This window comes from Seriola aureovittata, chromosome 12 (assembly GCF_021018895.1).
Source record: "Seriola aureovittata isolate HTS-2021-v1 ecotype China chromosome 12, ASM2101889v1, whole genome shotgun sequence".
Lineage (NCBI taxonomy): Eukaryota > Metazoa > Chordata > Actinopteri > Carangiformes > Carangidae > Seriola > Seriola aureovittata.
In genome coordinates this window covers 3,348,742-3,366,405 of record NC_079375.1, presented here as the reverse complement: position 1 = coordinate 3,366,405, position 17,664 = coordinate 3,348,742, and the positions used below count along the sequence as shown (strand labels likewise).

The window sequence follows — 17,664 nt, the reverse complement described above, 5'->3', positions numbered from 1 at the left end:
AATAAGCTGGACTGTAAAAAGAAAGGTTAAACACACAGTATCAAAATGCTCCTCTTCCTGGAATAAAACAAAGTCTGATAACCCTCCCTCTTCTTCCTGCTCTCAAACACAGTGAGCTCCACTCTGTCCATATATTTCCTTGTTCCCTCCCCTTCAGATCTACAGTTTGAAGATGGGTGGAACCAACATGTGGTGAAGTGCAAGAGCTGACAGGCCCCGTTCACTGCAGAGGCACATGTTGTTCAAATCAGAGCTCAAACTAGTTTCAGTTCTGAGAAAGTGAAACTCAGACAGTCGTTGACAGTGAGAGGTGAAATGGCGCAGAAAGGAGTTCAGCTGGACCGGGAGACCTTCTCTTGTTCGATCTGTCTGGATCTACTGAAGGATCCGGTGACGATTCCCTGTGGACACAGCTACTGCATGAACTGTATTAAAAGCTTCTGGGATGAAGAGGATGAGAAGAAATTCCACAGCTGTCCTCAGTGTAGGCAGACCTTCACACTGAGGCCTGTCCTGGTGAAAAGCACCATGTTAGCAGTTTTAGTGGAGGAGCTGAAGAAGACTGGACTCCAAGCTGCTCCTGCTGATCACTGCTATGCTGGACCTGAAGATGTGGCCTGTGATTTCTGCACTGGGAGAAAACTGAAAGCTGTCAAGTCCTGTCTGGTTTGTCTGGTCTCTTACTGTGAGAAACATCTCCAGCCTCATTTTGATTCACCTTCATTTGAAAAACACAAGCTGGTGGAGCCCTCCAAGAAGCTCCAGGAGAACATCTGCTCTCGTCATGATGAGGTGATGAAGATGTTCTGCCGCACTGATCAGCAGTGTATCTGTTATCTCTGCTCTGTGGATGAACATAAAGGCCACGACACAGTCTCAGCTGCAGCAGAAAGGACTGAGAGGCAGAGAGAGCTCCAGCTGAGTCGACAACAAATCCAGCAGAGAATCCAGGACAGAGAGAAAGATGTGAAGGTGCTTCTACAGGAGGTGGAGGCCATCAATGGCTCTGCTGATAAAGCAGTGGAGGACAGTGAGAAGATCTTCACTGAGCTGATCCATCTCATGGAGAAAAGAAGCTCTGATGTGAAGCAGCAGATCAGATCCCAGCAGGAAACTGAAGTGAGTCGAGTCAAAGAGCTTCAGGAGAAGTTGGAGCAGGAGATCACTGAGCTGAAGAGGAAAGACGCTGAGCTGAAGCAGCTCTCACACACAGAGGATCACACCCAGTTTCTACACAACTACCCCTCACAGTCACGACTCAGTGAATCTACAGACTCATCCAGCATCAATATCCGTCCTCTGAGCTACTTTGAGGATGTGACAGCAGCTGTGTCACAGCTCAGAGATAAACTACAGGACATTCTGAGAGACACATGGACAAACATCTCACTGACAGTGACTGAAGTGGATGTTTCACTGTCACAACCAGAGCCCAGGACCAGAGCTGACTTCTTAAAATATTCACAGGAAATCACACTGGATCCAAACACAGCACACACAAATCTGTTATTATCTGAGGGAAACAGAAAAGCAGTATTTATAAGTCAACATCAGTCTTATTCTCAACACCGAGACAGATTCAACTTAAACTCTCAGGTTCTGAGTAGAGAAAGTCTGACTGGACGTTGTTACTGGGAGGTGGAATGGAGAGGCGTAAGAGCTTATATAGCAGTCGCATACAAGAATATCAGCAGGAAAGGGAGCTCGGATGAATGTGGATTTGGACAAAATGACAAATCTTGGGAGTTAAGTTGTTACAGAAACAGTTATACATTTTGCTACAACAAAATCTACTCTTCAGTCTCAGGTCCTCAGTCTTTTAGAGTAGGAGTTTACCTGGATCACAGTGCAGGTGTTCTGTCCTTCTACAGCGTCTCTAAAACCATGACTCTCCTCCACAGAGTCCAGACCACATTCACTCAGCCTCTCTATGCTGGACTTGGGCTCAACTTGTTTGATGGAGACACTGCAAAGTTCTGTAATCCCAATTAGACAGAGACTGTGTCTGAAATCACTCACTACTCCCTATATAGTCCACTATATAGTGATTTTGCCATTTTGTAGTGCAGTCTGAATGTATAGTGAGAATTATTAAACCCTATATAGTGGACTCATAGTATCCCATAATGCATCGTGCAAAGTAGAGTAAAACTGATGGTTACTAACCAAACAATATATACCATCATGCATGGCGCTCGTGTTGAAAGAAAGAAAAATGGTGCAGAGAAAATTAACTGAGTAGTGTCTGAAAGTGTTTATTCATTTTAACGATGAGCTCACTGTATAGTCCTCTACATAGAACTCCCTGGATACTGAGTAGGAAGGAGTCAATGAGTTAGTGATTATGGACACAACCAAAGTTCATTTAAGGTTCCATTGGTCAGTGATTCTTTAAACAAGATATTAAACAATAATATAGCACCAAAAAACTATTTTGTACAGATACTGGGGTAATGGTGTCCTCAGCAGAGAACTAAGTCATATCCCCTCTGCATGTGTTGTAATCGGAGTTTCTCTTTGCTTTGGAGTCCCTCCTCCCCACATCTATAAACAAACATGGACTGATGGAAGAAGTCAAAGAAGATGTCATCTTTAGTATCAAATCTCACATTCCCCTGTTTACAACCTTAAAACTCATTTGAATATTTGTAAACTGGAAACTCTTCTCTTCAATCTTTTCCATGTGACCTGAATGCAGCATCAGTGTTACAGGGTGTGATTGCTGTGAACAAACTGATACAGTGTGATATTGCATACATTTTAATCCCTCTTTACTGATGTTGTTTTAGGCTAAGTTTTTACTCATCTTCCTGCAGTTAACATCACAGCAGGTGAACTGAAATCTGAAAACTTCATGTACAACACAAGAGGGCGCTTTCATCCTGCAGACCAGGGATTAGTGGATGTGTGTGTGTGTGTGTGTGTGTGTGTGTGCGTGTGCGCGCGTGTGTGTGCATGTGTATGTGATAAGGTTGGTTTCTTATTGATGCTTTTATGTGAAGAATTGTCTTGACACTGATCAATAAAACTTAATGAATACTGAAGTGTGATTCCTGTTGTTGCAAATGTGCAGGTGTAGCTCAGTGAGTGAATTGCTTTATTTTATGTTGTTAAACATTCACAATACATAACTGCTGCTTTTGCTTATAGTGTAGGGTCAAAATATATTTCTATTCTGCAGCTACTTTATGAAACGTCGAGACCTCTCAGGTGGTCTGGATCATGCTTGCTTACTGTCTTAACGTCAAAACAATAATATTGAGCAGCTGATGTCAGTTTTTTTGCGCCACATATTTGAATCAAAGTACCAGAAAACCTGACTGTAAGTATAATTCTGGCTTTAACTGAATTCATTTAGGGGCTACATATTATATTGTATACCTCACTGCATTGTAACTTTTTATTGCACTTTACTAATTTGTATGTCTTATTTCATACTTAAATTACATGTATGTATTTTTACACGTACCATCAAATCCAAAAAAAAAAAAGAAAAAAGAAAAACAACAAAAATCCTAACTCTACACGCTATGCTTTTATTCTGAAAGCAAAACCTGTTTCCGGTATTGCCTTAACTAACCCCTTGCGCTTTGATGTAGCTCACGAAAAGATGTTTTGCAGGTGGGATTTTTTGTATAAACGCGGCTTTTGTCCGACTTTAACTGCCAGGCCCCTCGGAGACTGTTTTGTATGACGGATACGGAGGTGTAATGCCAGGCCGTCTCTTCAGAGTTTCGGGTGGTGAAGCGCAGTGTCGCCATTGTTGTTGTCTTATGTTTAGCCGCTAGCTGTAGGGCTAGCTGGGACGATAGTCGTGTAGTAAATACACTCTGTGGTAGTAAATGAGGACTTGTGTTTGTCCTTTTCAGAGTAAAATCCTAAATTGATGGCTAGACGCAAAACTCAATTCAATGAGACAGTAGTTACCAGATATTTAGACAAATTGTAACATTTCAGACGTAGTATATAAAACATTTTTTCTGACTGGTACATTTTGACAATACTTTCTTAGCTAATTGCTTGTGAATAATAAACAAATGCTGTTAATTTATCCCTCATTTGCGCTACCAAGCTGATGTTGGATAGCTAAAACCGTAAAATGGTTTGCTAATGGAAACTGAAATTTAGCCCGTTTGATTTAGTGTTATCGTATATTACTCATGCCGAATTCATTATGAAGCATACATAACGAATATTGTGTTCTTTTCTTTTAATTTTTTTTAAGGCAATGTCACTGTGTTTTACTACACATTAAGTGATTTGTGGATACGTTTCAGTGCTATTGGATTGCATGTTAAATTGTACGCCTTTATTGTGAAGTGCACTTCTCCTGTTTCCGTGTTAAGGTCCTGAGCTTGGAAACAACTGAGAGGAGCACTGCGGTGTTTCGGAGAAGCATTGTTAGCAGAGCAGTTCGTCGCCAGACTCCTCGGACTTCTGTCGTTGCCCACTCGTTTTCCTCGACGGCTCCTCTCCTTTCCTGATTTTTATTTATTCCCATACACACCTCAAGGGACTCGCACAGAAATATAATCACTAAATGACAGCCTCTCTCCCCCGCAGAGACAGCTGGTGCGGTGATAACATCGGATGCGGGTGGAGGGGGGGATGCCCTTGACTTGGGAAGGAAGAGTTAGGAGAAGGGGAGCATCATCATTTAATGTAGTGACACTGTGTGATCTTCATTGGCAGGGGCGCCAGGGATGCGTCGCAGGCTCTGCAAGTTGATTTCATCCCTGCCAGACGAGGAGCAGCAGCAGCAGCGTCCTGCTGAGACTGGAAATGCTGTGCATCTGCAGGGAGCCCTGGCCCTGGAGCTCCGCTGGTCAAGCTGAAGAGGCCTGAGCGGTCTCCACCTCCGGATTAGATGGTGGCAGAAGGCAAGTGTGCATGACAAGATAAACAAACCCAGAGGCTGTACTGCCTGCGCTGCAGATAAGCAAAAGCTGTGAGTCTACTTTGAGTTTGGTTGTCATATTTGCTTTTTCTGGGCCTCTTTAGGCACCACAGACTCTATTTGTGGGAGTAGATGTACCTATTAATAATAAATGTAATGGGCAGCAGCCCCTGAACTGTAAATGTAGGCTTGAAACTGGGCTGGTTTATTTTTCTAACCCCTAAAGAAAGGTGGGTTTGACTGAACATAATGGCTGACCACGAAGAAGCAGAGTTGTCTGAGTCGCTTCAGAAAGAGGACGGGTTCTCCAGTGAGCTAGAGGAACCAGGTACAAACTTCAAATCTAAAAGTATGCCTATTTTAAATGACGCAGCACCTCAAAAGGAAACCTTACTGGCTAGTTCTGTGCGAATGTCCATAACAGTGGAAGAGAGCGCAGAATTCATCCAGCTCCCGGCCAAAACCGAGTCCTTCGAGGCAGAGTCCCCAACCAGGACAAACTACCTACCCAAGCCAGGGAAGTCGGCGCTCAACAGGCCGAGCTCGTACATGGAGAACACGGAGATCCGTAGGAGTAAAAACATTGCAAGGAGGAAGCCCCCGGGGTTTTTTGCTTCCAGGCTAGCACAGATTCGCCTGCCCAGTAGGAAGTACCTGGGCATTATCTTACAGGACTCGCGCTGCTTCCTTTTCTGCATGTGCTACCTGACATTCATCCAGTCGCTCATGGTGTCGGGCTACCTCAGCAGCGTCATCACCACTATAGAGAAGAGGTACAGCCTGAGGAGCTCTGAGTCAGGCCTCCTCGTCAGCTGTTTCGACATCGGGAGCCTCCTGGTGGTCGTCTTCATCAGCTACTTTGGCGGACGGGGTCAGAGGCCTCGCTGGCTGGCGGTAGGTGGGGTTTTCATTGCCGTGGGTGCCGCCCTCTTCTCCTTACCTCACTTCATCTCCCCGGCGTACCAGATCAAGGAGGTCAACTCATCTTCCGGCAATGAGGGCCTGTGCATGAACAGCAACGCCAGTGGCAGGGACCGCGTCGACATCACTTCCTGTCCCAGAGACCAGGAGGGCAACGAGCACAACCTGTACGTGGCGCTGTTCATCATCGCTCAGATCCTGGTAGGCATGGGATCCACGCCCATCTACACGCTGGGACCCACCTACCTGGATGACAACGTCAAGAAGGAGAACGCCTCACTGTATCTAGGTAAGAGTTTGTAGGTATGGGTGAGGAGTTTCGTTCCAGCTAACCTTTATGGCAGCTGGTCTTACCAATTAGGTTTCATATAATCAGTGAAATTATCTGTGCAGTGATTGGTTTGAATGAAAACCTGCAGGTGTTTGAGCTGCACTTATATTTGTTGTCTTCATATGATCTGTAATCATGTTAGGATCAGTTGACATTCACATCCAGCATAATGCAGCACCTGAAAATGCTTCTTGCTCTTCCAATAAATCCAGTAGAAATTAGGACACAAATGAGCCCCCGATCCCCCAAATACAGTGTTCAAATTGGGAATAGCAGATGAATATGGTTCCTCAAGTTTGGAAGGCCCTGCAGAGTAAAACTAAATCTGGGCTGATGTTCATATTCAGACATTTCTTCAGGTATACTCTAAAGAAGAAGAGAGGGGTTGAGTCACAGTTAGCTAAATGTAAGAAATTCAGGCTTAATTCAGGATTAACCATTTGACTTTTAGTTTTAAGGCCTGAGTTGCTTGTATTTGGGCTGTGAGACAAACTAAAAACAAACTAAAAAACCCATTTCACGCAAGAAGCAACTAGTTTCTACAGTGTTTCAGACTGAAGACAATCAACACAACGACCGACCAGGCCCCTGTTTCCAAAAGCAACTTAAGGCTACGATGATCTTTGTCTCGTTCTAAATCTATGTGCTAAGATCATCTTGCTTAAGTTATAGTTTCAGTCAAACAGTTAAAACAAAGGTTTTTGACATTAAACTGTCTCAAATGACATGATCATGATTAATGTTGACATTTGTCCAGAATTCAGTTGTAAATATCAAACTCATTTAATATAACTGTGACACCTAAGACGTCCGAGGTCCAACACATCACGGGCCAAGACTCTGTGATGATCAGCCATATTGTACAGACTCATGACTTTCACCATTGAGTTGTGAATTATGACAGTTTAGAAGAGGTTTTCAATATCAATGAATATTGCCCAACAGCCCAAAACTCGACAACATTACATTTTCCCTCATAAAGAAAAGCAGCAAGTTCTCATATGTTGAGATGCTTGATGATAAATCATATGAATCATTCACCAGAATTGTTGCTGAAACTAAAACCAGTGACACTGAGTTTCTGTTATGGCCACATTTGCCACCGCCACCACCTGCATGTCAGATTTGCTCCAGAAAGTTCTGTGGCCAAATTGACTATGTGACCTTGAAACTATACCCCCCCCCCCCCCCCCCTTCACATGCTTCCCCAGAAGTTCTCGCCCCAGTAGCCTCAAACAAGGTAAAGCCGAATTAAACTAACAAATGAGAGCTGTGTTATGAAAGAGAGTAGGGGAAGCGGAGGGAAGGACTTATGTGCATTCCTGTTGTTGGAGAGTGGGGCAGTAAAAGTGCCACTGAGGATCAGCTTTGGTCAAAGCCCTTAGTTTTTCGTTCTTTTTAATAGAACTACAGGGGAGCTTTGCTCAGTGCAGCAGCTGGTTGGTGGCACCATGTCACCTGCAAAGAGACTGGAGAGTGAAATGTAATTGGACACTTAACAGGCTGTAGTATAGAGAAATACAAAATGCATGAGTCTATTGGTCTTAATTTCAATGCCAAAAAGAAATAATAAGCAAAACAAAACATAACATTTCCTCATAAACAGTACACTGCATGGCCAAAAGTGTGTGGACGCTGAAACATCACACCCGTATGCGATCGTCGAGGCTGTCAAAACAAGATATGCAGTAGTGCTGGAAAGTGAAATTAAAAAAAGTTAAGGAAGCACAGTGGTAAAGTTGATCCCAGACACTTATCAAATGATGTTGAGTATTTGGTTGTGGAGTCAGTGGACCCCTGAAAAATGGATGAGTGTCAGAATTTGACTGTTGGTTGGACAAAACAAGCAACTTGAAGACATTACATTGAACTATGAGAAATGATGTTGATCAGTGTTCATCATTTTCTGACATGTAATAGATCAAACAATGTGATTTTCCTTCAATACAATTTTTAGCATATGGTGAAGTTTGGAGAAACTTTAAAATTGAAAATCATTTGAATGACTCTTGCCTTTAGCAAAACCAATCTGGCTGTTGTAACTTCATCTGCTCCACCAGCCACTTTGGCACAGAACCAAAAAGTGTTTGTCTGACGACACCCACTTGACCAGTAAACTTTGGCATTCAGTTGCTTTTGTGGCTGCTGAATGAAAACGTTTGTGTCCAGTATACGGCAAGCAACGGCAGGACAGAGCAGAGCAGAGCGTCCCAGTCAACAGGAGCAGATTCTGTTTGGCTGCAGAAACATGTCGGTGTAGTCGGTTGGTTTAATAGCAGCTGACAGCTTCTCCAGCCACTGGAATGAGGAACCGGTCCGTTTTTTTTTTGTTGTTTTTAATCCAGTCCATTATGAAAAACACAAAGCAGGAAAGTTCAGCCAGTTTTACACTGGTAAATATTGTGTCTCACTTACTATTATTTTCCAAAGTAAGCAGCTTTCATTTGGAGTACTTATTTTTTGACAATATTCACAGCTGAAATTCTCTTTTTATCTTTTCATAATGTCATGTTTTAGCATGTAAATGGAGGTTTGTGGTAACCAGCTCTAATCCTGGATATCAAATGTCAGAAATCAAAGTACCCTTGACGTCCTCTTGCTGCTAACACAAGGCTCATTTCCATCCTCCTGTTTTTATGAACATTTTTAATTTGAAAAAAAAAAAGAAAACACTTGAGTGGAAACAATAGAAATTCGATAATAAGGTTAAAACACTGCAAGCAATGGAAAGAGACTTGGCGAATAAATCCTAATACCAACTGAACAGATAAGAACTGAAGAGATAAAAAAATTGCGTGTGAAAAAAACCATCAGATGTGTGTTGACTGATATGGAGGAGATAACATTCCCCTAATTTTTTTTTTTAAAGTGCTACACCAGGTAATTTGGAGCATTAATTTGTAGATTTGAGACGCCCCCTCGCTTTCGCCTGAGTTGAATTCTCCAGTCCAATACAAATACAACAAAGGGCTGACTGTGCAAAGATAGGCCTCTTACACTACTTAGCCTACTTAGGTTATTATGTTAGTGGCAAAACATGAGATGAGCGGAGACAGATGATGCTGTAAGTAAATCTGCGGCCATATTGAGGACTAAGCTGGAATGCCATCTAAGATAGACCACCGCTGTATTCATTTAGCCCGCCGCTTTATCTCTGCAGTCACTTTAAAAAAACAACAAAAAAAAAAGAACACACATTGATCGAGGGCTTACAGAAGCAAAGGGGGCATGTCCTGGCACAGGGCCGTGGTAAGCGCAAACAAAAATCAATCAGTACCATTTGTCTTGTGATCCCTCGTCAGATCAAAGGTGTCTTTTGGTTTCTCTCGGCTGTTAATGGAGATAAAAAGTCGATAGGGAGGGAGATTTAAACTTGAGTTTGTAGTGAATGTTAAGTTGGATGGCCATGACCAGTGGGAATGGGGTAAGCCCAGCAGTAACACAATGCAACATCTTTTTTAAGGCTCCTGCCCCGCCTTGAAGGAGCGTCTCACTGGGACAATTGGATTTATTGCTGGTAATTTTTTATTAAAAGGAGGAATCCAACTGATGACAAGTTCACATGACACAAGAGCTTTGGAGTTACTTGGTGTTTCTAATACTGCTATTAGTCATGGTAACCAGTGTTACTATTTCAGTACTACTGATATAAGCCTTACTGCTACTGATACATTACAGTCTTGTCCAGTATAATGCTTTTGAAGAAGATTTTTAAAGTTTCTCTCCAGATGTGTTTGTAACTATGTCAAAATCCTCTGCTATGATTGATATTTTGTTTAATGTGGTTTTCCCACATTAAAAAGTGAAAAAAATTGGAAATCTGGGTCTGAAGCTCCTCTATTCTTACTTCCTCATTGAGAACTCTGGATCAGGCCTTGCTCCAGGTGGACAGGTGAAAGAGCAGAGAGCATCAAGATGGTTAGAGGAGGAAACATCAGAGAGACTCAGCCACATGTTTGAGCCTCAGTCAGACCCAGACTCAGATGAGGAGTCTGTTGAGGCCAGAAACAGAGACTAGCAGATGGATCAGAACAGTTAGCGCAGTTAGCATCTTTTATTTGTTTATGTTGTTTGTTAGCTTGTAACTGGCAGTAGCTGGCACAGTGTTAATGGTTGTGCTAATGCTAACTCTCTCTCTCTCTGTTCTGACAAGGTTTAAAGTTTATTTACCCCCGCCCCCCGTCCCCACAAGTCGACAGGATTGGTTCCTTAGGTTTGTGACGTATGAAACCCTGGCTGTCTGAATCTGTTTTTATGACACTGTCATTGGTTCACTGCATTTCAAGGTGGAAACACTCAGTCATGGGGTTGACTATTTCGTTGATTATTTCGCTCACGATGTCTTGTATTATATAAAACATCATATGGACGTTAACAATTTTCATCAGAGGGGGTCTTTAATGACAAAATGGGTTAAACATTATGGTAATATCTTGTTTCAGAGTACTGGGGATCTCACAGCTTAAGTTCAGTCAGCTGCGTATTCGAGCTGGAGATGGTGGACTGGCTAGGGCCTAAAACTTCAAAGACCATGCATTGTGTTAGAAGTTTACACTAATCTTCAAATCAGTCCCAAAACACTCATAGCTCCAGTGTAAGAAGGATAAACTGAACAAAACCTAATCCATCATCTATGTTTCGAACTAAAGGAAACTTTGGCAGAGAGGGGAGCAACAAGGAGCTGATATTTACCAAGTGAGAAGAGAAGGTCCTGAAACAGAGCCAGTACTTCATCATTACCACACCGTTTTGTGCCAGTATGGGTGCAGTGCACTTGCTGTCTGCGGTACAATAAACATTCTGGTCCATTTTGGCCCTCTTTTGCATTAACCTACATATGAGATCATGCCCAAAGGCGCAACAGACATCCATTAGAATAATTCAGCACAATATTGCTTTGTAACCCCAATAAGAGATGCTCTGTTTGGCTCCCATGCGAGGCAGCGGGCCACGCTGCAACCACTTGAAATTTTAATGTGCCAGCTCAGAGACACAATATGGTCCTCAGCGGGTTTAACAGGGCTGCCGTGTTTCGACATGTTCGTCATGTTACAGCTCTGTGCATGTGAGGTCAGACCTGTGGAGAGTTGCTTCTATTATGCTATTATAATGATAGTAATAAGAGATGAGTTGTTGTCTAATTGGATGGTATGGTAGATGGTTGGTGGTAGATTCAGACATCTTGACGTGCGCTTGAGTTTGTAAACCAGTTTTCTATTTTGATCATATTTTTTTTTATTCTTCTACTGTTTTGTCTTGCAATGGGAGTCAAATATTGTGCCCAAGAGTCAATTTAATTATACACTTTGGAATAAACACCATCAACCAAACAACCATGAAACACGGGTTTTATGATATTTTCTGGATAAGATATAAAGTCATGTCTACAAGCTGAGTTTCCTGTTTACTCCTAGAGATTAATCATGTTTTTAAAAGACATGCTATCAAAGCAAGAATAGTTTATATGTATAGATACTTCAACAAGACATGAAGGCATAAAGGGAATATATAACTTATTGGCCTTATAATAACTTCTAATTCCTTAAAATAATGCAGCCTGAGATCATCTTAAACTCCTTCAGTGCACTGATTAAATCCATAAAATTGTATTTGAAAAAGCTAGTTTGTATAAAAAGTTAGCTTCCTGCCTGTTTTTGTCTCTACTATGGCATCATTGAAGCGCTGCTAGAAACATGGGCAGGTAAAGGCTTGTAAATGATGAGTAAAAGAAGGAATGTATTACTTTTCCTCACCACTGTGCCTCTTTTTGGCCCTTTATGTATTCTTGGTATCAAGCTTTACTGGTGGGTCAGGTTTTGGTTTGACCAGTGGATATAAAAGCTGAGAGACTGACCTAAAAGTCTAAACCAGAAAACCAAGACTGGGATGTACAGAAACCAGCTGGTGTGCTTAAACAGACACTGCGGTCTGTTTGACCGCTGTTTCATCTCGCATGTCTGTGCCTCTCGGCCCACTTTGTTGTAGGAAATTAACATCTACTTTTATGCTCTAATTTGCTTAAATTTGACAGGTTGTAAGGGACATCTCTCAGCAGGGTCGTTTGATTAAACCTTTAACCTGCCGTATCACTAAGGAACCTCACACTTCTCTCTAACGGGGGGTCCAAAAAACTTCACCAGTCGACAAATGTTTCAAATGTAGGTTGTACAGCCAACAAAACTTTATTTAAATTTTTCTGACATTCAAAAAGGCCAATGATCACTGCCTGAACTTTTCCTAGAGCAAGAGGAACCAGGGACTAAATTTAATTCCTGGCTCAGAAAAAGTCAGTGTTATAGGGAAGTAGTTTCAGCCCAAGGATTAGCCCAGGGATTAGGAGACTGAAGGGCTTAATGGCACTGAACATTTAAGTGTTTGTTGATGTTAAAATGTTTTTTAAGTTATGTTATCAACTTCATAAGTGGTCTTAAAGGAGAGAGAGAGAGGGAGATAAAGAGAGAAGGAACAGCGATAGAGAAGTCTATCGAGTTCAGAAGCTAAAAACATTTTCACATTTTATTCTACGACGTAAAATGCGTCAGTAAATGCCCCAGTCCTGATTTCTGTAAGCATTTACGTCTCTTAAAATAGTCCAGTTGCTAACAAGTGTCTAAATGAGACTACAGAAGTTAACGTTAACCGTTAAACTTTAAAACCGATCTACTTTGTAAGAGGAGAGGCTTTTGTTGAAGAGGTCAGAACTAAATCTAACGACAAGATGAAGTTTAGTGGTGGTGACGTTGAAGTCATGTGCCTGTGGTGTAGTTGGTTTATAGCGTAACATTAGTTTTTTACTTCTGGTCATTGTATTTAGGCGTAGTAGTGCAGGCATAAACTACAGTACACATTTACAGGGGAATTCCGGTTTACCCGTCATGGTTACTACGTTTCAGTACAATGTCTCCTCTGTGACTCTTGAAAAAAAAAAAAAGAACCCATTACTTGAGGGCTGCATATTTTTAGTGTAAAGAGTTTGAAGGCCATGTCATTTAGAAGACAGAGGCTCTAATGAAGAAAAAGGGCTTTATGGGAAGAGTGGGAGGTTAACAGATAGTCTTAGGGACTAAAAGTCAGAATATCCCGCCTCTGACTATAATCTTTCCCTTGTGAGTCCCCTCTTTTATGGAACTGTGATACTAAACCTCTGGAGAATCCTGTTAATCACTCAGTGGTTTTAGCAGTTGAAACCAGCAGTCGCCATGAGCAGCAGGTCGACAGTGACTCCTATCAACACAGACCCGCTGAGGATCATGAAAATACTCTGAGGTAAAAAAGTGCAGGAAGCCTGAGCACTGATTTCATGGAGGCAGGGTGTCTGATGTTGGTGCTGGCAGCTCGCTGGGAAGTTGTAATGAGACAGTGCTTTGTCAGCAGGTTGCCATGACATCGCTCACATCCCATAACATTTCATTGTGTGGTCGAACGCTGCCCCCTCCCCTTTCCATCTCGCTGCAGTCCGGCCTGACCTGGCTTCAGCTCTGTCTGTGTCAGTCTGTCCCCCCCTGAACACTACGTCACATGGCTCCTCGCTCAGCATTTACTGCTGCCGTATCTGGTGCGACCAAAAAAAAAACACTGCAGCTTCAGTTTTGTCGTCTTTATAAAGCTGTATGTTACAGATAAACCCATCCATCAACCGGCAAAGCTCTAATGAAACCACGACTAAAACTCCAGTTCTGATTTATGATTTTGATTTACGCTAAACGCATTGAAAGCTTACAAGTTTTTTACTTGTTGATTGAGGAATTGAGAAAATTAGGTTTTACATTTATTAACAGTGTTTTGCCAGCGGTGACTGTCGCACAGCTTCCCCTCTGATTTACAGCTGCCATCGATCTCTTTTACGGCCGTGTTGTGGTGCGTGTCGCTGGCCCAGCAGGTCCACACTCATGTAATCAGGGTTGTAAGGAGCCAGACTACAGTTAGTGATGCAGTAGAGGCCTCTGTGTACTCTCATTATGTGTGTGACGGTGATACAACACCTTGGCAGCACTAGAGTGCTCATAACCACTGCAAGGAACCCTGCTGAGTCCCATTATGACATACTAGAGTATTATTACACTGTAGTCGGCAGTTACCAGCACATTATCATAATAGAAAGGGGCCTCTCAGTTGTGTGCAAGGATAAAAAGGAAGAAAAGTGCAAAATGGAAGATGGATTATTAACTACCTGCTCACTACGAGAGCTGGTATTGCAGCCAGTAAAACATGACTCACAGCACAGTTCAGATAAACCAGATCTGACCAGATCAGACTGCTTGGCTGCATCTACCTTTTATTTAACAGGCACACTGTGTAACTTTCAGCGCACTGGATGACACCTATTTTTTTGTGTATTTTAAAATGGTCGCTTGATAAGTTCTGCTGTGACTCGACAAAAATCACGTCATTCATGTGTCTGAGATGTCACAGGGGACGTCAGAGATTCTACACTTTGCATGGAGGTGTCATGAGGTTGCACAAATCACCTTATACTTTCTTAAGGTTTAATTTAGCTGAAGGAGTTACTTAAGGGTTTTGCACATAACTTTTTTCCTTAACTAAGGAAACCTTTTAAAAAGATTTAAGTTATTAAGTTATTTACAGCAGTGAAAGAGATTTTACAGCGGTAAAATTCTACTGTTTCCATGGAGACTGTTGATTTGCTGCCATTAGCACTTGTGATAGGCCTGCCTATTATCACCTCACCATGGTGAACTTGGGTTGCTAGGGTCTTCTGTGCAACAATTTAACTGATTTTAAGTGATTACTGAAGTATAAGACTAAGATAAGGAGAGAATCTAAAATGCTTCAGTGAACATTTTTTGCAGTTGGTAACATTGACCTAAAAAGAGCTCAGGAGAGAGATCTCCAGTTTTTACGTTTTGCATATTTCTAGTCATAGTTCTGCATCACACACCCTGTTTGTGAGTTTCATGGAAAAGAAACTAGAGGATCGGACTGGAACAGGCGTGAGGCTGGGGATTGGTGGTTTTACTGGATAAAGATGCTGAGGAAGTCATGGCCTGCTACCAATAAACAGGCAAAATTATGAGGGGTTAAAGTTAATATATTAGTTGATTAAAAGTCGAAGTTGTGAAAATGCTTGTGAAATTTAAAACCGATTGGATGAAACAGGAACCAATGTTTTATCATGTTTCCCGTCTTACATTCATCATCCAGCTTTCACAACACATTTGCCATTTATCATAACTGGAAAAAAAGTGACCAAATGGGTCTTCAAAAGCCTTTTTTATTAAAAGAAACCAAACTTCTCCAGTGTTAAATGTTGTGTTAACAAAAGCCGTTGATTAACTTAACCTAATAAAATACTATAATTCAGCACCCACAGCCCAAAGAAGTAAAGAAAGTCCTTTTATTACCGAGTTATTGGCCCAGATTACTTACTGTAGTCATTTCACATCTCTTTCACAACCCTCTTTAATATAACTCCATGAAGGTAGTTTATGGAAATTTACTTCACATTTTCAATTGTAGAAATTTCTCCATCTCGATGTCTTTAGTTTTTTTTTTCTCACTTTCTCTCTGGCTACTCATATCTCAGCGGTGCCTGGTCGCCGGCCTTACCACCAGCAGCCTGGTCGTCTCTTATCCCTCTGCTGATAGTCTGCATCACATTGCGTAACACGGCAGCCTGCCAGCCGAGGGTTTTTCCCTCTTCTCCGGCTAGATAAGGGATTATCCACGATGCTGCAGGGTCCCCTTGGAAAATCCAAGCCCTCAATCCCATCCCTATACTTTATCATCCCAGGCTCTGGCCAACCCAGTCGGATGATGTAATAGTGGAGTGGAGAGATGGACAATATGCTCCTGTGAAGATGCCCGGCAGATGAGTAACTGCAGTGCTCGTGCTGCCGCTGGCATTTCTGGAATACCTCTGACTTTTATGGGGACAGGGAGCTGAAAATGAGATTTTCTCTGAGGGGTCAGGTTTTTGAGGAATATTCGGGAGTTAGGCACGCTGACTGTTCATGCATTAATGCTCTTCAGTATGGACAAAGTTTTACGTCATGTGCAATGCTGACTTTATTAGACAATTGACAGAATATGAATCAACAGCAATTTTGATAATAAATGTATTTTTCAAGTCATTTATCAGATTGGCAATCGTTCTCTGGTTCCATTTTCCCATGTGAAAATTTGTAGTTTAAATATCATTGTGACTTTAGTATTGTGAAATAGTGATGAGATTTTTTCTCTTTCTTCCTGTTACACTTCATAAATAATTTGAGCTTAATTGGAAAAATCAGCTTTACAGTTAAATGGGCAATGAAAATCATCGATGTTTTGCTTGGAATGAAGATCCAAAGCAAATTGGAGTGAAAATAAACAAAAAAACTGTTGTTTTATCTGTATTGCATAATGGTAGGAGGACATGGATTATTAAAATTCTTTGTATGTGATGCGATTTTTCATACATTCTGTCTATCATACTATGTTCTTACAACTTTAAACAATGACATTTAAAACATTCAACATATCTTTAAAAAATAATGTCACGTTCCTCTGGATTCTTGACAGATTTTTAATGTCAGTTTTTATTGGAACTATTTCTGCTGAAGGAAGCCTCTGAAAACAGTTCATTTACAGTAGAGAGAGAAACCATTAAGACCTGCAATAACAAGTTGATTAACTGCTTACCCAACTGAAAATTAACCAGACACATTATCTAATTGAGAAACTTCTTTACTTTTTTTTTTTCAGCAAAATTGCCAAACGTTGGCAGATTAGGCATCTAATAAGTGAGGATTTGCTGATTTTCTCTGTCATTTTATTGTAAAACTGAGTATATTCAGATTTTGGACTCAGACTCTATTCTGACATTTTATAGACCAAATGATGAACAGATTAATTGCAAAAATAATTAGATTAGCAGATTATCTGATAATGAAAATAATTGTTAGTTGCAGCCTCACTTTCGATCATGGTCTTTATTCTTTGCTGTGGTTCCCCACTCGCCTTCACAAAGTAGTTCCTGTAAAATAAAAATAAACAGCACATTTGAAAACTGCACATTATAGATGCAAAAAAAGGAAAAAAAAAAACAGATACATGTCAGAAAATAAGTGAAGTGATTGTTCAAATGTGAAAGTAAAAAATATTTGTACCTAGGAAGCAAAAGCAAACTGTATAAACTAAGTAAAATTCTGTAAACTTCATTAGTCTTAGTGACTGTGTGCGTGAAGTTCACACTACACGGCAGTTTTTGGAAATCGCAGAGAAAAGATTTCAGTTGTGTTCCCACAGTCAGCCATGATAGCTGTTGATGCATCACTGGCAGGTTGTGGTTTTATTTTGAAAAGTACAACACTGGTGATGAAAGTTCGACATGAGGCGTCTACTGCTGACATGAACCCAGAGCTCCCAGTGAGTTCCCAGGACTCTGACAGTTAGATAACGTTCACTCTGGTCCAGGGCCTGACCAACCTTGGAATTTTTTAAGTCACACCACCTTTCAACTCTAGCCAAGGAATTTAAGATGTTAATTCCCTCTAATTGGAGAAATCTTATTTTC

At 41.4% G+C, this 17,664-nt stretch overlaps 2 protein-coding genes across 4 annotated transcripts in view; both read left to right on the top strand.

The window, feature by feature from the left end:
• The first annotated feature begins 307 nt into the window (after nucleotides 1-307).
• LOC130178518 (tripartite motif-containing protein 16-like) lies at nucleotides 308-3,044 on the top strand. Its single transcript, XM_056390840.1, has one exon. It carries the CDS (start codon nucleotides 316-318, stop codon nucleotides 1,990-1,992), a length of 1,677 nt encoding a protein of 558 aa, XP_056246815.1. The 5' UTR covers nucleotides 308-315; the 3' UTR covers nucleotides 1,993-3,044.
• Nucleotides 3,045-4,028: 984 nt separating this feature from the next.
• The window catches only part of LOC130178517 (solute carrier organic anion transporter family member 5A1-like), a 35,652-nt gene continuing 22,016 nt past the window's right edge, over nucleotides 4,029-17,664 (top strand). Inside the window, exons 1-3 of one of the 3 annotated variants that reach the window (XM_056390839.1) lie at nucleotides 4,029-4,948; nucleotides 5,124-5,225; nucleotides 5,322-6,107. In XM_056390839.1, coding sequence (XP_056246814.1) covers nucleotides 5,147-5,225; nucleotides 5,322-6,107 — 865 coding nt within the window. In that variant the 5' untranslated portion in view covers nucleotides 4,029-4,948; nucleotides 5,124-5,146. Of the gene's footprint in view, nucleotides 6,108-17,664 lie in introns of all 3 variants that reach the window. The other 2 variants (XM_056390837.1, XM_056390838.1) reach the window with 2 other exon arrangements.

Excerpts from the sequence above, each read along its gene's own strand:
- LOC130178518 (XM_056390840.1), top strand. The coding sequence starts at position 316 with ATGGCGCAGAAAGGAGTTCAGCTGGACCGGGAGACCTTCTCTTGTTCG.